This window comes from Xyrauchen texanus, chromosome 17 (assembly GCF_025860055.1).
Source record: "Xyrauchen texanus isolate HMW12.3.18 chromosome 17, RBS_HiC_50CHRs, whole genome shotgun sequence".
In the NCBI taxonomy this organism is placed as follows: Eukaryota; Metazoa; Chordata; class Actinopteri; order Cypriniformes; family Catostomidae; genus Xyrauchen; species Xyrauchen texanus.
The window spans coordinates 1,891,786-1,917,500 of NC_068292.1; the positions used below are offsets into that span (position 1 = coordinate 1,891,786).

The 25,715-nt window shown below is 38.5% G+C and overlaps 1 protein-coding gene across 6 annotated transcripts in view; it reads right to left on the reverse strand.

Moving 5' to 3' along the window:
* Positions 1–719: 719 nt before the first annotated feature.
* LOC127658413 (aryl hydrocarbon receptor nuclear translocator-like) overlaps positions 720–25,715 on the reverse strand; it is a 46,904-nt gene continuing 21,908 nt past the window's right edge. For 2 of the 6 annotated variants that reach the window (XM_052147691.1, XM_052147692.1), the window contains 8 exons: positions 23,527–23,649; positions 22,656–22,737; positions 18,634–18,673; positions 18,448–18,535; positions 17,953–18,139; positions 6,955–7,138; positions 6,681–6,826; positions 721–3,111 (listed from right to left, as the gene is read on the reverse strand). In XM_052147691.1, coding sequence (XP_052003651.1) covers positions 3,025–3,111; positions 6,681–6,826; positions 6,955–7,138; positions 17,953–18,139; positions 18,448–18,535; positions 18,634–18,673; positions 22,656–22,737; positions 23,527–23,649 — 937 coding nt within the window. In that variant the 3' untranslated portion in view covers positions 721–3,024. Of the gene's footprint in view, positions 3,112–6,680; positions 6,827–6,954; positions 7,139–17,952; positions 18,140–18,447; positions 18,536–18,633; positions 18,674–22,655; positions 22,738–23,526; positions 23,650–25,715 lie in introns of all 6 variants that reach the window. The other 4 variants (XM_052147690.1, XM_052147689.1, XM_052147693.1 and 1 more) reach the window with 4 other exon arrangements.

Genomic DNA, 25,715 nt, shown 5'->3' on the forward strand with positions numbered 1-25,715 from the left:
GTGATGAACACAGTAGATGAATGAAAGTCAAAATACAGTATATAGGATAATAAGTTGTAGAACCCCTTTCATAAAAAAACAAGATAGAATACAGTTTTATGTGATTTGTAATGACTCATTGGGTTTATATGTAACTATGTTTGCGCTTTCTGTCACATTCATGAGTGCAGCAAACAGATTGAATCGCATTATATATATATATATATACACATGCAACGTTCTGATGGGCCTGTTTGTTCTTGCGTCTATTGTATTTTGTGTACTTAGTGACACCTAGTGGTGTGGATGCCGCATCATTCAAACGCAAATGTTTTTAGTGAAAGATGCCATTGTAGAAATTCACTATTCACAATCAGACATGATTCACTTAATCTGAGAGTGAAAGTGTCCAATAACAAGACGGTTACTGAGATTAAGAGAGTAGTATTCAGCTGGTCATGTGATTTTAAAATGGCAGCCCCCATGAGGACGCCCCTGACCAATGTAGATTAAAACAAATTTTATATGGTTGCAGATATAAGTGGAGTCCTCATCTCATGTGAGTGCTCATGATTTAAGACTCATGATAAATGTGTTTTAAAATTACAATATTACAATTTACTGCTAATATTATTAGCAATGCACCTTAATACCATGGTATTTTTTGTGGCCATTATCAAAGGTTACACCTCTAAACAAGGTTTAAAATAAATACCCCCACAATTTTATTTGACAATATAGAAATTTTATTCAAAAGACAAAACAGTTCTCTTTCATGTTGAATATTTCATATACATGTATGCTCATATATTTCTGATTCTGTGTACTACATAAACTGCAGTTCACATCATTGTAAAAATCCGGATGAGAAACAAGGTGGCGAAAAACAAACACACAATCGCAACAGACCAGAGCATTGGTCATTTCATATCAGAGAAAAGGCTTCTATTGACACGTGGATTCACTTATTTTAATTAACATGAATTAGTATTGAAGAGAACAGATCCACCCACATTCAAAAGCAAATATAAAACACATTTCATTAAGTTTTTCATCTAAAAAAAATTAACTATTCATAAACGAAATGTGCCAATATTCCTTAGCCTATATGGATTCAACTGAAGAATTATAAGAAATTCTGGAATAGTCTCTCTGTACAAGGCCAATCTAGAATGACGACTTGTCGGTGAATCCAAAAGCATAAAACTGACTGAACAGATTATGCTTATAGGTTTCTTCTTTTCCACTTTATATTAATGTTACGATAATGCTTAGTCTACCAATAAAATGGCTTTGAAGTACACAAATCCTGCTCATTATTGCTTGATTTACAATCTTTTTCATTGTGTTTACAAAAACGTGCCAGAGTGAAACCATGACATCAGCACAGGCGAAACTTTACATAAAGCTGCAGAATTGACAAGAGAAACATATTAGACGTATCCACAGCCTGTGATGAGTTTGAAAGCAGCCAGAGCTACTGCAGCAGGTTATGTGTTACACTGCATCAATAGAAGCCAGGGATGAGCACCGCTAAGGATTGAACTGAAAATGCCTTTAAAACTCAGATTCAATTCCTGAATTTGAACTGAAGTAGTAAAGAGGATGGAATTGTAATCTGAATTTAAGGAAGTAGAATTACAATTTAAACTTTCATTGTCTCCCCAGAATGGTCTTGTCATTAGAATGTCAATAAACATGCACACAATCCCCATGAAGCAGATGTAGCCCTGTGGTACTGGGGAGGAGGAGGGTTTAAATGAGAAAACTCCCATTGCGCACGGCAGTTAAACTGGTTTACCTGAATACAAACAGTGGCTTAGCCAAGGGGGTCCTGCGGTGAGCATAGGACCACCAAATTAGACCCAGGCCCACCCAGAATATTAGAGATTATTCACTGACTTCAAATATATATTTATAAAATATATATTTAAAAACAAAAAAAATGCATAAATTCACATTTCTGAAAGTGTGAAAGAATTGTTTGAATGTGCCACCTCTCTTTTGTTACGGAGAACAACAACAACAAAACATGGGCGAAAATCTGGCCCATCCATTTTTATTAAGGCCCACACAAAACTAATTTCCTGGCTACGCCCTTACATAAGGCAATTTAAAAGTTAGACAAAGACAGAGAGCGCAAGTTGATTGGCTAACAGATTACATGTAAAAGAACCAATCATATTTGGCCATGTAGAGTTTCATGACTGAATTTCAAGGATCATATATCCCCCAAAAATGTGGTGCGCATTCTGTGGTATTATATGGCAACACAGATTTAATTTTTTTAAATTCAGATAATCCAGTATGTCCAATATGTCCAATCAGTTGCGTAACAAATTGCATTGGACTAATGAACTTCCTCTGTTGTGTGCTTGTATTGAATGTGGGGTGTGGCCAGATCAATTCAATTCCCACCCTTATGGAAGTTTTTAAAAATAAATGTAAAAGCTTAAAAGGAGGACGGACTCCACCAACACATTTAGAGCTCTTTAACTTCTTTACATTCAGAGCTAAATTCTGAGGCAGCCATGACACTCCAGATCAATGCTGTCACATACTAGTGGCTGAATCAAATTTTCTCTTACATTTGAATGGGATCAAAATATCATATTGCATTGCAGTAATACAGACAGACAATACTGTCTTTGTGTGTGTGGAAAAAAAAGTACACAAAATGGATAAAAGAAATCCTTATTTCAAACTCAAAAATAAAAAACGTGTGGGTATGGCAGAGACAGTGTGGGACTGTATGTGCTCGAAGTGTGCAATTGTGCGTGATTTTAAAGTGAACACATTTCACCCCTGTTCAAAGCACAGGGGTCATCGACGTCTGTCTGTCTGTGTGTGTGTGTGCTAGGCTATTTTTCTCCCTCCCTCTTGTATCCTCACAGTATGGCTTATAAGAATTGTGATATCCTTCCATTCTTCTCTGCTTCTGTAAATACCTCTATACCTCTACACTGTCATACATTTGTTCAAAACAGAAAGAAATGGAGAGTAAGAGAGCAACAGGGAGTGAAGAAATTGACAAAAGGAGGAGGATCACTCAGGGAATGGAGGAAAAATAGACATCTCTGCAAAGTCTTCGTTGCCAAAAGTGCCAGACTGATCCAACATGGAGAGAACATCCTGGAGATGAGATACAGCAAGAGATGTTTAAGACAGAAATGAAAATTCAGTCATTCTGTCTATTCACAGAAAATCTTGGCCTACACCATAGCTCTCGAATACCTTTCGCACGAGTGTACTGCAATGTGATTGGTTACAAGTAGGGCTGTCAATCATTTTAAAAACCTATTCAAATTAATTACAAGACACAATGGTTATTTACTTGAATGAATCGCAAACAGTTGCAAATCAGTATTTGCTGAGAAAAGCCATTTGGCCTTTGCATCTCACTGTTTTTTTTTCTCCAGCATCTCACGCCATGCGCAACGTGTTTCAGACGCTGTGTCAAGTTAAAAGAAGTTCATCGGTTATTTATTCATTGCTGAGTGCTCTCAATGGTTTGGCGGGTCAAGGGACATGATTACATATTTATTTAATTGTTTTAATAATTGTGTGAAATTAACATATTACATCAAATTCAAGTGACCCATTTATGCAACGTGATAAATCATGGTAGATGGTTTTACTAACGTCAAATCTGGCATGCAGCATCTTCTTGTGGAATATTTGAAAACATCAGAGGGATTTAAGAGCTCCAGCGGAGGGAAAGATTTTTAGTGAATTGGTCACTGACAAATATGATTGTCCGGGGTAATAAAATGTAAAATCTTTTAAAAATCTAGTTTAAAACATGTTTCAAGTTTATAAAAAAATAACCTTTCAGTCCATGTTGGTTATACAAATTTGAAAAACATTTATAGAATGAAAAAAAAATAAAAATAAAAATATGACATAGTAAAATTAAATTAATTGACATTAAAAATGTCATGTGCTGTAACAGGGATGAATTAAGGTCTTGTCCTACTGGTTGGGGTGCACACACACACACACACACACACACACACACACACACGCACACACGCACGCACGCACGCACACACGCACGTCAGGCAGGGGAATTTTATTTAGAATAATCATAAAATAAATAAATAAATATATCACAAAGCAGGATCATCATACCAAAACACACATTCATGCGCATAAGGAAGCCACGTACAAATATGCTAAAATGTATAATTAAATGTGATAATTAAATAACCGTCTGATCGCAGTGATTTGATCCATCCGTGGTTATTTGAGAAAACCGCGATTATTGGGTTTTCAAATTCCAATCACATTTTAATTCACATATAAGGGAATTTTAAGCAAATATACTGTATAAATGCCAAGAACGGTGCACTTGTGTGTCATTTAGTTGAACTCCGATTCCGAGTGTCACTGAGCCGCACCGCGGAGGTCAACCAGCTCCTGTCCTGAATGCACACTATTACTATTGCATAGTATAATATAATTAATATAAATACAATGAAATATATATATATATATATATATAAAATTATATTTAATTTTTTATTAAAATAATTACAAATATATTAGTTCAAAAATAAGTGTAAATGTAAAATGGCCAAAACTTAAGTTGTTCAGAAACAGAGACATAGTTTAAGTATTTGGAAATATTTTGATATTTAAAACATAATTTTTCATGTAATTTATTAGTTTTAAAACCTTAAAAGGAAATCATAGTTTATCCCTATTTTATTATTTGATTTATATATTTCAAGTTAAATATTGTTTGTAAAAATGACTTTGTGTATGAAGCACACATGCATAAAAAACACACCTTAAAAAAAAAAAAGACAATTTATATGAAAATTAATTGTTATAGCACTTAATGAGATAATTAATCGTCATAATCACAATTATTTGTTTGACAATTAATCCTCAGCCAAATTTCATAATCGTGACAGCTGTATTTTTCATATATGATTTTATTAAAGCCCAGATAGTGCAAACAAACCTCTGAAGATGTCTGTTTTTATCTTGTCATCTGAAAAGCATCAGCATTTAATTAACATCTGCTAAACGTCTTAAAAAGGGCATTCTAAATCATCTGCTAGAATCAGAGACATATTTATTGACGTGTCTTAAAGATGTAATGCAGATGAGTAAACGTCTTCTCAAAATAAGTCCAGAGGTAGACACACATATCAAATAGACGTTTGGGTGATGTACGTGTGCTATCAGGGAGAATTATATCAAATCGTTTTTTTATATCAGGGCCTCTGATTAGGGGCCCAGGAAGAGATAACATGGGAGGCAGCCACTTAAGCGCAGTTTGCTATTTATATTTAGTGTATATTTGTATATAAAACATGGTTTAATTTTGGTTAAAAGGAATCACCCATGTTTTTTTGTTTTATGTTTATCATATCGCAATGGCGATATTTCTTCAAAATAATTTCAATTAGACTTTTGCACTTATGGGGCTTTTCCACTGCACGGTACAACTCGACTCGACTCTGCTTGCTGTTTTGGGGGTTTTCCACTGTGGATAGTACCTGGTACCTGATGACTTTTTTTAGTACCCCCTCGGTCGAGGTTCCAAGCGAGCCGAACCCATACTAAACGTGACGTCAAAATCCTGCAGATCACTGACTGGTCAGAGAGAATCGTCACTATCAGCGTCACTATTTCCGACACGCGAAATCAACCCGCTAGTTTTAAAGATTTTAAACAGCGATAGCAGTATCATTTGTTCACACGTCTTTCGAATTGTGAAAAAAGAAATGGCTGTGCGCAAAACCATGAACGAGGTGCAGACGGTCCACTTGTTAGCATTGAGCGAAACGATAAAGTCTCTCAGGAAGTGTCTCAGCTGTTGGCCACACACAGCTACCACCGGACATACCCACAGTGTAGGGAAAAGTTTAAGTGAAAACTTAAGTGACTACAGAACCATCAAGGAAAAGTGGAAGTGGTTCGACCAAATGGAAGCTATCTAAACCGGCGAGCAATGGGAGGGAGAGTGCCCATGACTCAGCAACGATTGAGGATGGTGTTGTGTTATGTTAACTCTATACTCTGCTTGAAAGCTTCACTTTATTTAGTTGACCAGCTACTGGAAGCTTGCTTCTAAAACAACCAGGCCAGTTTGTGTCGTGTTTAAGATGATGTCACGGCAGTAGAGGCAGCGCAACTATGACGATCATCCTATAATCCCACCCACGCTGATGAGGCATTAAACTGCAGTGGAAATGCAAGCTCAGAAAAGTAAAGCGAGTAGAGTTGAGGCGTGTCAAACCGTAACGTTCAGTGGAAAAGTGCCATTAGTAATTGAATCATGTTCTTATAGAAGAGGTGTAGTCAAGTAATTGTTTTGTGTGAACTGGGTTTGTAATGTATTATTTTTTTATTAATTGAAAAAACCTGAATAACCTGAATAACATCTTAAATTTGTATCTGTTCCTCACACACACAGCTATATTATGGCTTCAGAAGACTTGAAAAATAGCGTACGTGTCATTTAGAAGGCGTTTATGGTACTTTCAGGTCATTTTTTGAAACTAAATAGCATCCATCCTCATTCACTCCAATTGTATGGAAATGTACAGTGACAAGATTCTGTTAAATGTCTCCTTTGGAGTTCCATGCAAGAAAGTCAGTCATACGGGTTGAGAATGAGGGATTTTCATTACATTGTAAGCATACGCTTGTTTATGTGTGGGAATGAGCATGTTTGCTCCACTTACTGAAAATATCTCTGACTGGTTGTTCTGAGACTGCAGGTGTGTATTTGCAGTGCCTTGTGTGAGTGGCTGATTTTGCCACTGCTGCCACCCTGATACTGCCTCTGCTGGCCTGGAGGTGAACTGTGCTCCCATCTGACCAACATCACCTGAATGAAAGAACACGAGTGAGATAAAAGAAAAGAAGGAAAACAGAATTGAGTGATTACATATATCATTTTAAAGATAACGATATATACGTGTTCTAGATAAGGTACATTTGCTGTAAAAAGTTTACCATGGCTGTTTGATGAGGGGTTGATGTGACTGTTGAGTTGTGGGTAACTCGATGTGTTTGCCATTGAAGAAGCAGCTCCGCCAATCTGGCCAAAGGATGAGGAAGTGGAGGATGTAGGAGCAGAGTTGAAACCTCCCATGTAAAATTGAGGTGACTGATTCTTCATTACTTGACCTGCCACCTGCTGGACATAGAGAGGAATCACAACATACAGGAACATGGGCAAGCAACCCTCCAGAAAGACATATTACAATCAGAACAGATTTTTGCTCTTTGTCTCTGACTGCTACATATTCACAGCTATGAGCTCATAAACAGGAATGGGAACACTTCAGTTCCTTTAATCAATAAAATACCCAGACTAGAACTCTGCAAACTACATTTACATAAATCACTGCCACGTTGATAGGGTGATATTGGTGTTTGACTGCGTGTTGCTGTACTTTAGCTTAACTGTTCTGGGAGATTTTTAACACAGATGTATGTGGTTGCTAGGGAGTTTTTAGGTGGTTGCCGATGTTTTCTAGGTGGCACATTGCTAAGTGGTTGCTAGTGTGTTGCTAAGGTGTTCTGGGAGATTTTTAACACAGTGGTGTGTGTGTGGTTGCTAGGGAGTTTTTAGGTGGTTGCCGATGTTTTCTGGGTGGCACATTGCTATGTGGTTGCTAGTGTGTTGCTAAGGTGTTCTGGGAGATTTTTAACACAGTGGTGTGTGTGTGGTTGCTAGAGCGTTTTTAGGTGGTTGTTGATGTGTTCTGGGTGGCACGTTGCTATGCGGTTGCTAGTGTGATTCTAAGGTGTTCTGGGATATTTTTAGCACATTGGTGTGAGTGGTTGCTAGAGCGTTTTTAGGTGGTTGCTGATGTGTTCTGGGTGGCACGTTGCCATGCGGTTGCTAGTGTGATACTAAGGTGTTCTGGGATATTTTTAGCACATTGGTGTGAGTGGTTGCTAGAGCGTTTTTAGGTGGTTGCTGATGTGTTCTGAGTGGCGCATTACTATGCGAATGCTCTCCCCTTTTCTCCCCAATTTGTAATGTCCAATTCCCAATGCACTCTATGTCCTCGTGGTGGCTCGTCTCCATCCGGGTGGCGGAGGATGAATCTCAGTTGCCTCCGCGTCGGAGACCGTCAATCTTTGCATCTTATCATGTGGCTTGTTGATCGTGTTAACGTGGAGACATAGCATGCGTAATACTACAACACATAGCGTAAACTACAACACAGAGACTGTATCACCTTTTATTGCAGATCATAGTTTGGATGCACTCTGTTTGACTGGAACCTGGCTTAAACTGGATGAATATATTCATTTAAATTAATCTACTCCCCCATGTTATTGTTATAAACATGAGCCTCGTCTGAAGGGTCAAGGAGGAGGTGTTGCTGCAATTTACAGTAAAGCTTTTGGTGTTACTCAGAAGACAGGATATAAATGTAAGTCTTTTGAACTAATGATGCTTAATAGAACACCGTCAGATATAAATAAAAAACACTATGTCAACATAAACTAAACTTTTACCCTTGCTACAGTGTATATAGATCACCCGGGCCTTATTCTGATTTCCTTGGTGAATTTGCTATTTTTTAATCAGATCTTGTAGTTACTGTAGATAGAACTTTAATTGTTGGTGACTTCAACATTCACACAGATAATGAAAATGACACATTGGGATTAGCATTTATCGATATTCTCAACTCTTGGAAGTCAGACAAAATGTGACAGGACCAACTCATCGCCATAATCATACGTTAGATTGAATTCTTTCATATGGAGTTGATGTTGATAATATAGAAATTCTGCTGCAGAGCGATGACATCTCGGATCATTTCCTCGTCTCTTGTATGCTGCGATCAGACAATGTTACTCAATCTACACCACGCTATCGTTCAGGTAGAACTATTCTTTCGACCACTAAAGATAGCTTCACTAATACTCTTCCAGATCTATCTCATATACGCAATAAACCCCAAAGCCCAGAAGAACTTGATGAAATAACAAAAAAATATAAAGTCATCTCTAGCACTCTTGATAGTGTCGCCACCCTTCGACTAAAGAATATTAAATAAGTAAGAGCAGCTTGGAAAATGGAGCGCATGTGGAAGAAAACAAAATTAGAAGTATTTCATGGTGCATGGAAGGATAGTGTTTGTAGCTACAGACAGGCACTAAAAGCTGCCAGGTCAGCATATTTTAGTAAACTCATAGAAAATAACCACAACAATTCTAGGTGTTTATTCAGTACTGTGGCTAAATTAGTTAGGAATAAAGCCTCAACAGAACCAGATATTACATCGCAGCACAAGAGTAATGACTTCATGAATTTCTTTACTGATAAAATTGAAATAATCAGAAATAAAATTGGAATTATGCAATCATCTGGCATTGCACCTCAGAAAACAGTCTCTCATAATTTTCCTCATGAGCAACTTCAATCCTTTGCTGTCATAGGTCATGAAGAGCTAACGAAACTTAGCGAAACATCAAACGCCACAACATGTTTGTTAGATCCAATACCAACTAAGCTCTTAAAAGAGGTATTTCCTGTAATTTCAGAACCTCTTCTTAATATTATTCGCTATCATTAGGACATGTCCCAAGAAACTTTAAAATGGCAGTTATCAAACTGCTTATTAAGAAGCCACAACTTGATCCTGGAGAACTGGCTAATTATAGACCGATTTCAAATCTCCCATTTATGTAAAAAAATACTAGAAAGGTAGTGTCCTCCCAACTATCTTCATTTCTACAGAGAAATGGTATATTTTAACAATTTCAGTCAGGATTTTAAGACCCATCACAGTAAAGAGACTGCACTTATCAGAGTTACAAATGACTTGCTCTTATCATCTGATCGCGGCTGCATTAGTGCTGCCTTCAACACGATAGATCACGACATTCTCTTTAATATGCTAGAGAATTATGTTGGCATTTGTGGAGCTGCATAAGCATGGTTTAAGTCCTATTTAGCAGACCGCTACCACTTTGTCTATTTAAATGAGGAATTGTCAAACCAAACAAAAGTAAAAGTATGGAGTGCCACAGGGATCAGTTTTAGGGCCTCTTCTTTTCTCCTTGTATATGCTTCTCCTGGAAGATATTATCAGGAATTGTGGAATAAGTTTCCACTGTTATGCCAATGATACCAACTTTGTATTTCTTCAAAAACTGATGAGATTTCACAATTCTCCAAATTAGCAGAGTGTATCAAAGAAATAAATGATTGGGTGGCCAGAAATTTCCTTCAACTCAATTCCAACAAAACAGAAGTACTAATTATTGGAACAAAAACCTCTAAAAATAAGCAGCTACAATATAATTTGACTCTCGGTGGATGTACTGTTACATCATCCTTCAACAGCAAAGAACTTAGGTGTTATAATTGATACCAATCAGTCCTTTGAAAATCAAATTACAAATGTTTGTAGAACAGTATTCTTCCACCTAAGATATATTGCTAAATTATGGCACATATGCTCTGTTGCTGATGCCGAAAAACTAATTCATGCATTCATGACCTCAAGACTAGATTATTGTAATGCATTACTGGGAGGATGTCCAGCAAGTTCAATAAATAAACTTCAACTGGTTCAAAATGCAGCAGCCAGAGTGCTAACGAGAACCAAGAAATATGATCATATTAGCCCCATTTTATCATCGTTACATTGGCTACCTGTTAAATTTCATATTCAAAATTCAAGCCTGTTAATAGTTCCTAGAATATCAAAATCCACAAAAGGAGGTAAATCCTTTTCATATTTGGCTCCTAAACTATGTAATAGTCTCCCAAACACAGTACGAGATGCAGACACACTCTCTCAGTTTAAGTCTAGACTAAAGACTCATCTATTTAGCCAGGCATACACCTAATTTATCCTCCAACCCACAATTAGGTTGCTTTAGCTAGGTCTACTGGAATCAGAAACATTGATCATGATCTAACTCTGCAATAAATTGAATGGCATCTATGCTAATATTATTTTATTTGTTTCCCTGTCTCAACCTCGGGACTCCTATCCTGAGGTCACAAGAACTGGCTGGATCCAGCTCCATTCCTGCTTCGTATTGCTGTGTGATGATGACTAAATGCAGCCGGTGCCAGCCAGACATCACTTCAGTCTATTGCGATGGACTTCAGAGGATGAACTGATGTCAACTCCAACCATAAGACATGGGATAATTCATATACCATTGTCTGAACTTTGGACTTAAGATGGACCCCACCGAACCTCACCGAAATTACAGGCTAGGTTGAACTGCGATGCACTTCACTGATCTCTGCCTGCATCGCCTCGGTTTATTGATGGACTACACACTTGAAATGGAATACATAGACTATCAATTGCCAACAAAATCCTTCATCGGCCAATTAACGAAGGACAATTGCATCTATGTGAACTTCTGCAGTTAATCCAGGATGAACTTCAAATACATTAGTCATTAATCTTACAATTCATACAAAATCTTTGTTTAAACACTGTCCCTTAACGCTTACTTGTTTTAATAATTTTAAACTATGACTTGCACTATACATAAGTAATATTGGCATTATATTCATGATGTTAGCTAGAGGGGAACTGGCCCCCACAGTGAGTCTGGTTTCTCCCAATGTTATTTTTCTCCCATTAAACAACATCTTATGGAGTTTTGTGTTCCTTGCTACAGTCGACTTCGGCTTACTCACTGGGGTTCTAAATACAATTATTATTTAATTAATTAATTTTAAACACAATTCACAATCATATTTTATCAAACTACACAATGATTACTCATAAACATTACAGTTTTATATTCTGTTAATGCCTGATCTTCAATAAAGCTGCTTTGAAACAATGTGTGTTGAGAAAGGCGCGATACAAATAAAAATGACTTGACTTGACTCAGCATGCCCTAGATTTGAACTTCCGACTCCAGGTGTGGTAGTCAGCGTCTTTCCCAGGCCCCTTTCTGTATGGTTTTTAACACATTAGTTTGTGGTTGCTAGGGCATTGCTAAGGTTGGGTTTTGCTGAGCTGTACCATTGCTAACGTGTTCAGTGTGGTTTTTAACACATTGGTTTGTGGTTGTTAGGGCATTGTTAATGTAGGATATTGCTGAGCTGTACCATTGCTAACGTGTTCAGTGTGGTTTTTAATGCATTGGTTTGTGGTTGTTAGGGAATTGCTAAGGTTGGGTTTTGCTGAGCTGTACTATTGCTAACGTGTTCAGTGTGGTTTTTAACACATTGGTTTGTGGTTGCTAGGGCATTGCTAAGGTTGGGTTTTGCTGAGCTATACCATTGCTAACGTGTTCAGTGTGGTTTTTAATGCATTGGTTTGTGGTTGTTAGGGAATTGCTAAGGTTGGGTTTTGCTGAGCTGTACTATTGCTAACGTGTTCAGTGTGGTTTTTAACACATTGGTATGTGGTTGTTAGGGCATTGTTAAGCTGCACTATTGCTAACGTGTTCAGTGTGGTTTTTAATGCATTGGTTTGTGGTTGTTAGGGAATTGCTAATGTAGGATATTGCTGAGCTGTACTATTGCTAACGTGTTCAGTGTGGTTTTTAACACATTGGTTTGTGGTTGCTAGGGCATTGCTAAGGTTGGGTTTTGCTGAGCTATACCATTGCTAACGTGTTCAGTGTGGTTTTTAATGCATTGGTTTGTGGTTGTTAGGGAATTGCTAAGGTTGGGTTTTGCTGAGCTGTACTATTGCTAACGTGTTCAGTGTGGTTTTTAACACATTGGTATGTGGTTGTTAGGGCATTGTTAAGCTGCACTATTGCTAACGTGTTCAGTGTGGTTTTTAATGCATTGGTTTGTGGTTGTTAGGGCATTGCTAAGCTGTACTATTGCTAACGTGTTCAGTGTGGTTTTTAATGCATTTGTTTGTGTTTGTTAGGGCATTGCTAAGCTGTACTATTGCTAACGTGTTCAGTGTGGTTTTCAATGCATTGGTTTGTGGTTGTTAGGGCATTGCTAAGCTGTACTATTGCTAACGTGTTCAGTGTGGTTTTTAATGCATTGGTTTGTGGTTGTTAGGGCATTGCTAATGTAGGATTTTGCGGAGCTGTACTATTGCTAAAGTGTTCAGTGTGGTTTTTAACACATTGGTTTGTGGTTGTTAGGGCATTGCTAATGTAGGATATTGCTGAGCTGTACTATTGCTAACGTGTTCAGTGTGGTTTTTAATGCATTGGTTTGTGGTTGTTAGGGCATTGCTAAGGTTGGGTTTTGCTGAGCTGTACTATTGCTAACGTGTTCTGTGTGGTTTTTAACACATTGGTATGTGGTTGTTAGGGCATTGCTAAGCTGTACTATTGCTAATGTGTTCAGTGTGGTTTTTAACACATTGGTTTGTGGTTGCTAGGGCATTGCTAAGGTTGGGTTTTGCTGAGCTGTACTATTGCTAACGTGTTCAGTGTGGTTTTTAACACATTGGTATGTGGTTGTTAGGGAATTGCTAAGGTTGGGTTTTGCTGAGCTCTACTATTGCTAACATGTTCAGTGTGGTTTTTAACACATTGGTTTGTTCAGTGTGGTTTTTAACACATTAGTTTGTGGTTGTTAGGGCATTGCTAAGGTTGGGTTTTGCTGAGCTGTACTATTGCTAACGTGTTCAGTGTGGTTTTTAATGCATTGGTTTGTGGTTGTTAGGGCATTGCTAAGGTTGGGTTTTGCTGAGCTGTACTATTGCTAACGTGTTCAGTGTGGTTTTTAATGCATTGGTTTGTGGTTGTTAGGGCGTTGCTAATGTAGGATTTTGCGGAGCTGTACTATTGCTAAAGTGTTCAGTGTGGTTTTTAACACATTGGTTTGTGGTTGTTAGGGCATTGTTAATGTAGGATATTGCTGAGCTGTACTATTGCTAACGTGTTCAGTGTGGTTTTTAATGCATTGGTTTGTGGTTGTTAGGGCATTGCTAAGGTTGGGTTTTGCTGAGCTGTACTATTGCTAACGTGTTCTGTGTGGTTTTTAACACATTGGTATGTGGTTGTTAGGGCATTGCTAAGCTGTACTATTGCTAATGTGTTCAGTGTGGTTTTTAACACATTGGTTTGTGGTTGCTAGGGCATTGCTAAGGTTGGGTTTTGCTGAGCTGTACTATTGCTAACGTGTTCTGTGTGGTTTTTAACACATTGGTATGTGGTTGTTAGGGAATCGCTAAGGTTGGGTTTTGCTGAGCTCTACTATTGCTAACCTGTTCAGTGTGGTTTTTAATGCATTGGTTTGTGGTTGTTAGGGAATTGCTAATGTAGGGTTTTGCTGAGCTGTACTATTGCTAATGTGTTCTGTGTGGTTTTTAACACATTGGTATGTGGTTGTTAGGGCATTGCTAAGCTGTACTATTGCTAACGTGTTCAGTGTGGTTTTTAATGCATTGGTTTGTGGTTGTTAGGGAATTGCTAATGTAGGGTTTTGCTGAGCTTTACTATTGCCAATGTGTTCTGTGTGGTTTTTAACACATTGGTATGTGGTTGTTAGGGCATTGCTAAGCTGTACTATTGCTAACGTGTTCAGTGTGGTTTTTAATGCATTGGTTTGTGGTTGTTAGGGCATTGCTAAGGTTGGGTTTTGCTGAGCTGTACTATTGCTAACGTGTTCAGTGTGGTTTTTAACACATTGGTTTGTGGTTGCTAGGACATTGCTAAGGTTGGGATTTGCTGAGCTCTACTATTGCTAACGTGTTCAGTGTGGTTTTTAATGCATTGGTTTGTGGTTGTTAGGGCATTGCTAAGGTTGGGTTTTGCTGAGCTGTACTATTGCTAACGTGTTCAGTGTGGTTTTTAACACATTGGTTTGTGGTTGCTAGGGCATTGCTAAGGTTGGGATTTGCTGAGCTCTACTATTGCTAACGTGTTCAGTGTGGTTTTTAATGCATTGGTTTGTGGTTGTTGGGGCATTGCTAATGTAGGATTTTGCTGAGCTGTTCTATTGCTAACGTGTCCTGTGTGGTTTTTAACACATTGGTATGTGGTTGCTAGGGCATTGCTAATGTAGGATATTGCTGAGCTGTACTATTGCTAATGTGTTCTGTGTGGTTTTTAACACATTGGTATGTGGTTGTTAGGGCATTGCTAATGTAGGATTTTGCTGAGCTGTACTATTGCTAACGTGTTCAGTGTGGTTTTTAATGCATTGGTTTGTGGTTGTTAGGGCATTGCTAAGGTTGGGTTTTGCTGAGCTCTACTATTGGTAACGTGTTCAGTGTGGTTTTTAACACATTGGTTTGTGGTTGCTAGGGAATTGCTAATGTAGGGTTTTGCTGAGCTCTACTATTGGTAACGTGTTCAGTGTGGTTTTTAACACATTGGTTTGTGGTTGCTAGGGAATTGCTAAGGTTGGGTTTTGCTGAGCTGTACTATTGCTAATGTGTTCTGTGTGGTTTTAACACATTGGTATGTGGTTGTTAGGGAATTGCTAAGGTTGGGTTTTGCTGAGCTGTACTATTGCTAACGTGTTCTGTGTGGTTTTTAATGCATTGGTATGTGGTTGTTAGGGCATTGCTAAGGTTGGGTTTTGCTGAGCTGTACTATTGCTAACGTGTTCTGTGTGGTTTTTAACACATTGGTATGTGGTTGCTAGGGCATTGCTAATGTAGGATTTTGCTGAGCTGTACTATTGCTAACGTGTTCAGTGTGGTTTTTAACACATTGGTTTGTGGTTGTTAGGGAATTGCTAAGGTTGGGTTTTGCTGAGCTGTACTATTGCTAACGTGTTCAGTGTGGTTTTTAACACATTGGTATGTGGTTGTTAGGGCATTGTTAAGCTGCACTATTGCTAACGTGTTCAGTGTGGTTTTTAATGCATTGGTTTGTGGTTGTTAGGGCATTGCTAAGGTTGGGTTTTGCTGAGCTGTTCTATTGCTAACGTGTTCAGTGTGGTTTTTAACACATTGGTATGTGGTTGTTAGGGAATTGCTAAGGTTGGGTTTTGCTGAGCTGTACTATTGCTAATGTGTTCTGTGTGGTTTTTAACACATTGGTATCTGGTTGTTAGGGTATTGTTAAGCTGCACTATTGCTAACGTGTTCAGTGTGGTTTTTAATGCATTGGTTTGTGGTTGTTAGGGCATTGCTAAGGTTGGGTTTTGCTGAGCTGTACTATTGCTAACGTGTTCTGTGTGGTTTTTAACACATTGGTATGTGGTTGTGGTATGAACAACGAGTCAGCATACAGAGAGGAGGTGCAGCGGCTGACGAACTGGTGTAGAGCCAACAACCTGTCCCTGAATGTCGACAAAACAAAAGAGATGGTTGTTGACTTTAGGAGAGCACAAGGTGAACACATTCCGCTGAACATCGACGGCTCCTCTGTGGAGATCGTCAAGAGCACCAAATTTCTTGGTGTTCACCTGGCGGAGAACCTCACCTGGTCCCTCAACACCAGCTCTATCACCAAGAAAGCCCAGCAGCGTCTCTACTTTCTTCGAAGGCTGAGGAAAGCACATCTCTCAACCCCCATCCTCACTACATTCTATAGAGGGACTATTAAGAGCATCCTGAGCAGCTGCATCACTGCCTGGTTTGGGACTTGCACCGTTTCGGACCGCAAAGCCCTGCAGAGGATAGTGAGGACAGCTGAGAAGATAATTGGGGTCTCTCTTCCCTCCATCAAAGACATTTTCAAAAAACACTGTATCCGCAAAGCAACCAGCATTGTGGATGACCCCACACACCCCTCACACAAACTCTTTACCCTCCTCCCGTCTGGCAAGAGGTACCGAAGCATTCGGGCCCTCACGGCCAGACTGTGTAACAGCTTCTTCCCCCAAGCCATCAGACTTCTCAATACTCAGAGACTGGTTTGACACACACGTGTCCTGAGTTGCACTTTAATAACTGCTACCTCAATAACTGCTATGTGCATAGAACATTATCTCATAGTATGTTATGTTTACATTTTTAGAAACTGTCATCTTTTTGCACTACTGAGTACTGGTCGGCGCTGCACTGTCTATTGTCCTGTTCATTGTCAGAAATTTGTTGTACTGTCCTGTACTTTTTGCACATGTTTGCACGTGCACTTTCTATAGGTATATATAGGTAGTTTATATAGGTATTTTATTTCGTTGTGTAGTCTCATGTGGTCCTATGTTGGTCCTTTGTTGTTTTTATGTAGCACTATGGTCCTGGAGGAACGTTGTCTCGTTTTGCTGTGTACTGTACTAACTGTATATGGTTGAAACGACAATAAAAACCACTTGACTTGACTTGACTTGACTTGTTAGGGAATTGCTAAGGTTGGGTTTTGCTGAGCTGTACTATTGCTAATGTGTTCTGTGTGGTTTTTAACACATTGGTATCTGGTTGTTAGGGCATTGTTAAGCTGCACTATTGCTAACGTGTTCAGTGTGATTTTTAATGCATTGGTTTGTGGTTGCTAGGGCATTGCTAAGGTTGGGTTTTGCTGAGCTGTTCTATTGCTAACGTGTTCAGTGTGGTTTTTAACACATTGGTTTGTGGTTGTTAGGGCATTGCTAATGTAGGATTTTGCTGAGCTGTACTATTGCTAACGTGTTCTGTGTGGTTTTTAACACATTGGTATGTGGTTGTTAGGGCATTGCTAAGGTTGGGTTTTTTTCTGAGCTGTACTATTGCTAACGTGTTCAGTGTGGTTTATAATGCATTGGTTTGTGGTTGTTAGGGCGTTGCTAATGTAGGATTTTGCTGAGCTGTTCTATTGCTAACGTGTTCTATGTGGTTTTTAACACATTGGTTTGTGGTTGTTAGGGAAATGCTAAGGTAGGATGCTGCTAAGCTGTACTATTGATAATGTGTTCTTTGTGGTTTTTAGCCTGGGTGATGCACTGTTATGCGGTTGGGCATTCCTAGGGTGTTGCTAAGGTGTTCTAACTGGCCCAAGGCAAAAGAGGCCCCTCCAAAGTCTCTATGATTTTCTGACATGGCTCCTGAGCCTTAGCAATAATTGCATCACAAATTCACAAGAGGATTTACATTTAGTACTTGTGATAAAATTATCTTTACCACAATATAAAGCGACTCTCCCTCTCTGTACCTGTGTGTTGAAGGGAGGTCTTGCTGCAGTCCAGACTCCAGGTGGCGCTGTGGCTCTTTCTTGGGCCTGAATGGGGCTGTTGTTGCTGAAAACGGCTGCAGAGGGTGTGCTCTGACATGACATCTGTGCCAGCATCTGACCTGCTGAGTGAGGGGCAGACACCATCTGCTGAGCCATTCCAGCTGACCTGAGATCAGAGCACAGGCACTTGAGCTTCAATGATGATTAAATTCCACTACAAAAAGCTTGCTACTGTCTGTACTTTTGTTAAAAGACAAAAATAATATTCTTAAATTGGCCAAAAACAAGCCCACCACTAGTGTAAAAGTTTTTTGTATGTTGATAACATTGGCTTCAAGAGTGTGTAGAAAGTTTAAATGGGTTTATGTCTGTTTGTGTAGCACTGATACAGGTTTCAGATGAGAGTAATAGTTAATTAACAATGAATGTATTTTGTAATGTAATGAACGTATGTATTTCTGAGGTGTGGGGTACCTGTAGGGTTCACTGGGGCGTGCAGTACTGGGGAAAGATGTTGCTGGAGGGTAAATCTGCTGTGCACTGGATGCCAGAGCCTTAGAGTCTGATACAGAAAGACAGTATGTCAATCACTTTCACTGTCAATCTGTGTTTATATTGTGTAGTGCTTGTGTGAGTTTATGTGTTTATAAGCAGTCTTACTGTGATCAGTGCTGACTACTCCCACAGTCTGCACTGGACCCTGAGACAACAACAGAGAGTGAAAGAGTTATATAAAACTGATCCATTTTCACCTATTGTTTTTAACAGGACATACAGTATCTCACAAAAGTACGTACACCCCTCACATTTTTGTAAATATTTGATTATATCTTTTCACGTAACAACACTGAAGAAATGACACTTTGCTACAATGTAAAGTAGTGAGTGTACATCTTGTATAACAGTGTAAATTTGCTGTCCCCTCAAAATAACTCAACACACAGCCATTAATGTCTAAACCACTGGCAACAAAAGTGAGTACACCCCTAAGTGAAAATGTCCAAATTCGGCCAAAAGTGTCAACCTTTGGTGTGGCCGCCATTATTTTCCAGCACTGCTTTAACCCTCTTGGGCATGGAGTTCACCAGAGCTTCACAAGGGAAACCATATTTTGCTTGTTCTTTTGAAATAAGAGTTTAATTTACTGTTGACTAAAATGTGTTTTCAAATGTCCGATGCTGATACCGATAACTAGAAAGCAGGATGTCCGATATTATGTGAGATATAGTCTAATGCAATTTAATTATAGCAACAGAGCAGTACACATATACAATGAAAATAAACTTCAGGGATGCACTGATCCTATACTTGGATTGGTATCGGCTCCGAACCTGATGTTTTTAATCTGATCGGGTATCGTTCCAACGTGCCCAATCCAAATCTGATACTGTGTGTTCTCCATGGTTGCTACTGTCAAGCTCCAAAAATGAGATAAAAGAACATCAAAACCACCATTAAAGTTGTCTATATGACTTGTGCATATTATTTAATGTCTCTCAGAGAATGAGCACTGCTCTTTTATACACAACACACGTGGGGGGGTCAGGTGACAAACTGCTTTTTTCAGCTCTCGGAGTGGCGAACAACAAATAGCGATCCACACAAATTCCAGCTCAAATGTAGAAGCTTGGCAGTTTGGTAGGCTTATAACATGCATAGAGATCTGAACCAGAGGAGCATTCACCAGAATTTGAATGGGAAGTGATTTAAACTACTGTGAAGCACACTCACACTCACACTGTCTTCCTGCCTGGAATGTTTCGTCAAAATAAAAGCCTGAGGGTTTTATTTAAGAAATTATGACAAATACATTACTGTTGTACTTTATAATAAAAATAATATAAATAACAATAATATTTAATTTGACTGGGTTCCAAAACAATAACTATGAATGAAACGTGGACCGATATCATATTACAACTAAAGTGAACCAAAAAAGGTCTGATAAAATTAAACTACTGAAAACATTCACTGAATTATGCTGCAGCATTATCCAGTACATAAGTTACAGATTTTCTTAATAAAAAAAAAATCTAAATCTTTATGCAATTTTATTAAAAATCGCTTTTTGTTTTCACAACTTTTTTAATGCAATAATGTGTAGTTAGAGGTTTGTATTTCTTTCTTTTTAAATTTAGCCAATAATGAGAGTTCAGGTATCGTAATCGGATGAGAGAAAAAAAAGATAGGGGCATACCTAAAATATACCCCGTTTTTAACACGATATTTATTTGAAATTCACTTAAAATATTTGAAATAAACTGTGCATATATCTGTGATATTGGCTGTAGGTAGATTTAATTATTATTTTACTAGGTCAATATAATGTATTTTATTTATTGAATTATATTAAAAATAACAAGTTTTCTTCATATTTTTACAAATTTACAGCAGAGTGGGACAGTCAGCCTTCCACAGCCTTCCACAGAAAACACGCTCTAGCGCTAACACACAGAATGAGCACACCAGAATTTATGGACCTCGAAACAAGTTTTTCAAAGTTTCAAACTATGTTTGACTTCATGCAGCATCCAGCTCTGTGCACTGCGCTAGTTTTTATACTTTTTTACGGTGAGATTCGATAGACTCTGTTCCATAACTGTTCTAGAAGGACAATATCTCAAAGACTTCAAAATCCTCTGGCTCTGGAAAAAAAGTCCAGAATATTAAAACATTAGAATAAAGAATTTATAATACAGAAATGTCGACCTTCTTAAAAGTATGTTCATTTATGCACTCGATACTTTTTCGGGGCTCCTTTTGCACAAATTACTGCAAATAATTATTGCTCAATGGTCCAATGTCCTCTATTCAGATGTAAGTACATTTTCCATTTCTTTTGGAAATCAAGGTCCTAGAGTCTGGAGGAAGAGTGGAGAGGAACAGTGCGAAGTTTCCACAGTTTCCAACAGGACTTGACAGGACAGGACAGCAAGACACCTGCCCACAGTGCCAAAACTACAAGTAACTGGTTTGTTGACCATGGTATTACTGTGCTTGATTGGCCAGCCAACTTGCCTGACCTGAACCCCATAGAGAATATTTGGGGTATTGTCAAGAGGAAAATGAGAGACACCAGACCCAACAATACAGACGAGCTGAAGATGCTATCAAAGCAACCTGGGCTTCCACCTCAGCAGTGCCATAGACTGATTACCTCCATGTCACGCCGCATTGATGCAGCAATTATGTATTATAAGTTCTTTATTCTAATATCTTGAGATACTTTCCATGAGCTGTAAACCGTAATCATCTAGATTACAAAAAACCTTTATATGTAATTGTGGCAGTGGGGGCGTGGTCAAGCGCCCGTCCGGGAGAGAAAAGCGGTAAGGGCGCTCACACCTGAGCTAAATTATGTCTAACACCTGTGTCTAATTACAGTAAGCATGGGGAGAGCGGCATAAAAGAGCAAGCCGGTTCTCGCCTCCTCCTTGCCCATCCTTTAACAGTTTTACATTGGTGCCGAAACCCGGGAAGGAGGAGGCGAGAACCGGCTTGTCAACATAAATAATATTTTAATGTAAACTTAAACCAAAAGCACAAACATAATCACACATGACGGACATGTCCGTAATTCTCTATCTCGAGGCTCTGTGGCTGCTGCTCTTTTATGCTGCTCTCCCCATGCTTACTGTAATTAGACACCGGTGTTAGACATAATTTAGCTCAGGTGTGAGCGCCCTTACCGCTTTTCTCTCCCGGACGGGCGCTTGACCACGCCCCCGCTGCCACAGTAATGAATCTAGAATATATGAAGGTTCCACTTTTTGAATTAAATTACGGAAAAAAAATTTACTTCTCCACGATGTTCAAATTTTTGTAGATGCACCTGTAGATCCCATTTGGAGATGAGCAGGAACAGTTGAATTGCATGGAGGACATGGAGATCCAGATTGTTCATTCAAGTTTTTTTGTTTTGTTTTTTGTCAGCTGGCAAAGTTGTGTAGTTTTGTGTATTTGGATACAAACAAAATGTTCATAATTGTTTAAATAAATAAAGAATTATTACAAAACAAATCTGAATATTTATGCGTGACTCTTTTAATAATAAAAACATCAATAGTAATAATAATAATAGCAGCACCAAAAAGCGTCATTACATAGACAGCCTTGGCCCTTGTCTTTGTTTTGTTAACAGAATTTGGCCCTTGGAGAAAACTAATTGGGGAACCCTGACATGGACCAACAATTCAAAACAGTGCAGAAGGAAGTAGGCCAAATTACAGAGTTATATTAAAAGATATAGAAATAAAAATAATAATAAACAATTTTTTTCCACTTCTAACAAAACGTTTTGTATTGTATAAATGCTTATCTGCTGCTACAATATATTAATATATTAAAATTATAATATTTTTACATATTATATTTAGCATTTTTTAAATTATAATATACTTAACTTATTTTAATTCTGTTGCTTTCTCAGCAATTACATGTGATTACTTAGATTAATTAATCAGCAAATCATGTAATTAATTCGATAAAAAATGTTATCCGATTGACAGCCCTACAATTTACCCATTCAAATCGTTTACAGCAAAACAGTTTTACTGTCTTTACCTAGAGTCCAGTGCTGGGGGTAGAGTACAGGTCACGAATGATGACTATTTTTGTCTATTTTGCCAATCTGTAATTTTGAACATCACTAGCCAAGAGGAAAAGTGAGTGTGCATGTTTACCTGAGGAAGCGCCACCTGATTTGTATCATACACTGCATCTCTACTCATCCCCCCTTCTAAATCTGCCTGCTGCTGCAACTGCCTACAGAGGAGAAAAACAAGACAAAAATTATGTTAGCACAGCCCTACCATCAACACCATCAAAAATCCCACCACCATCATCTGGCACACCCATCACCTGGCAACCTACAGCATTCTCAGGTTACCACGGACACCACAGCTACCTACGAAAAGAGAGCATGCTGGTTAATCAACCACCTAAAGCATAGAGAAGAGAAAAGAGTGTAATTCGAGAGTAGTCTCAGCCTCAGACAGCACGCCCATAGTCGCTTTTTATTTATATTGCGCACACAAAGTCCGCCTGAAAACAATGTTGGGTTTACAAACTACCATCTTGAGTGGGTTTGAGGATGGATTTGCCAAAGTTTGCCAGGTTAGTGACATAAATCAAGAGTTTTGATTGAGGCTCTAAATTGAAAATAAACTAGATAACCATGAACAGAACTTGATTATTGGCTTTATTTTCTTAGTAATTTCTGTGAAATAGTATGTATTTGTTTTTCAAGACTCTACACATTTTCCTCTATTTTTCCGTACAATTCTCTGTGAAGACTGCCGTGCCATTATTTTAAATATTTTTTCCACTTTGGTATTTTATTACGGTATAATTCATGTCAGCGTATTTATGTCTCTTAATTGTACGCATGTCAGTCAGATGGCTCTTCACATCTAGGTGGGCGGTTCTTGACCAGAATAAGCTGCTGTATGAAGCAGACCTGGCTACGTGAGACTACCCGAGAGAGGATGGGAGACAGAAAGGAGAAGTGAAGAAACAGAGGCCCAGTGCACCGTAGTCCCAGTCTGCTCTCACCTGGCTGTTATTTGAACTGGGCTGGGGGTGGAGGGGCAGTTAGGACTGCTTTGCCCCAGTGGAGGGGGCAGTGCCACCCCCAAGGAAGAGAGGGGGGACATGGAATCCTGATTTGGAGCTCTACTGTCATGTAAAAGCAGAGGGATTGGTGGAGAGAGTGGTCAGATTACACTGAGAGTGAAGCGGAGTTAACACACTCCCTCTCAAACACAGACACACAGATTTAGACAAACTGATGGATTTATACCTGATTACCTTCAAAGGAATTAAAGAAAAAAGCTAGATCATACAAAAATGTAATTATTCACCTTCATATCATTCTAAACATGCATGACTCTTTTCCGTACATAGAAAGCGTGTAGTGACCAGGGGCTTTCAAGCTTTAAAAATGATAAACCACCATAAAATTAGTCCATAGGACTCACTATATTTTAAGTCTTCTGAAGTCATATAGTTTTGTGTGAGGAACAGACTAAAATTCAGTTGCTCAGTTTTCTTTTGCATTCATGTATATTCAAACGTGGACTAAAGACTAGGGATGTTAATGATTAATCGCTTAACTGTTGTTAATTTGATCGATTAACCTTACCGACAGTCGATAAATTAATTTCAGAACAAATGCTTTCAGTAATCATGCAAATAGACGTTGAAAAGACTGTCTACATATCATTCGTCGCTAGAGGGCGCTTGCAAGCTGCATGTCACATCTTGTCTACAACACAGAAGTAGAACCACACATGCACAGATGAAGGTGAAGCAGACTCAATGTAATCAGTGTTGGAGCGTTTCTCTATAAATTAACATTATTTTTCTGCCCACATGATGATACTGTGTTAACGTATAACATAACAACAAGCACTGTTGATCCGCCCGTCTCCTTGTTTCAACCATCACATAATGTCAGTGATCGCCAAGAAAGCACAAAGAGAATTGGCATGTTATGTACTGTTTATGCAGCATGTTATGATTTTACTTCATTTAAAATAAAAAAAATAATCAAAAAGGTCTGAAATATCCCACGATCCACAATGTGAAGTTTTAATGAACTTAAATATTTATCTTGTATACAAGTGATTATTAACAGTAATTAAACAATTCACATAATTTTCCTGAACAGTCATAATGTACTATTATTTTAAATTATATTTAAACAGTAGGCTACATGAACATATTATTTGCAGTCCTCCACATGCGTTTTGGGGTATTATCGTTAGCGACTGATCGATTAAAGGGGCCATGACACGAGGAATCAAATTTTTCTTGATCTTTTAACTTCTAAGAGGTTATTGTACTAATGAAATAAAACATACTGGAAGTACAGGAACTGAAAACTTCCTCCTAAATAGAAAAGTAGTATTTACTTAAACTAGGCCCAAGAAACGTCTCGTTTGTAATTTGTGGAACTTGTGACATCACAAGGACCAAATACATCTGCAAATGACTGCCTCTTCAGCAAGACATCAACGAATATTTTTCGTCATTGCACCTTTGGCCCCACCCACTGAAGCTCAGTTCCACAAGTGAAGAGGAGAGAGGGCCTGTCATGGGAGATTCATCTACACCAAAGGGGACATACACAGGACACCTTCTTGAGAGCCTTCATTTGGATTTAAACGTTTTTCTAGATAAACATGCACTAGACAAATGGCTTTGACCATTATCATGCCTCTCGCACCACTTTTAAAAGACGCAATATCAAGTTATAACATTAAAAAGAAAACCTTCATTCTGTTTCATTCATCTGCACTGTTTCTTGCTGCTTTGAAGGCATCCTGGACCGTTTTGGCACCCATCTGTGCTATTTTTAATTGTTAGTCTTTTGAGAACATGCACCATATGGACGTTTTTGGTCGTTTTGATGCGTTTCTTGCGATGTGCGCAGAGTTTTAAGAGCAGTACAAGTGTAACTTTTAAAAACACGTCTCCTGCTGCTGCCAGTTCCTGGGAGAAACACATGTGTAAACAAACCCAAAAGATGTGAGATGTAAAGACAAGCACCTCTGCTTTGGGCTGTTTCAGCCAATTGAACCACCCATTATAACCATGGATCGTATTACGTTTGCGTATTCGGAACCTTTCAGCATGTTATATGATTTCACCTAAGATCAGCGTGGATTGCTTGTGAACCAGTCAATACATGATTCAAGCTTTGCAAAGGATATGTTACTGAATAAACATTAGTAAAGATG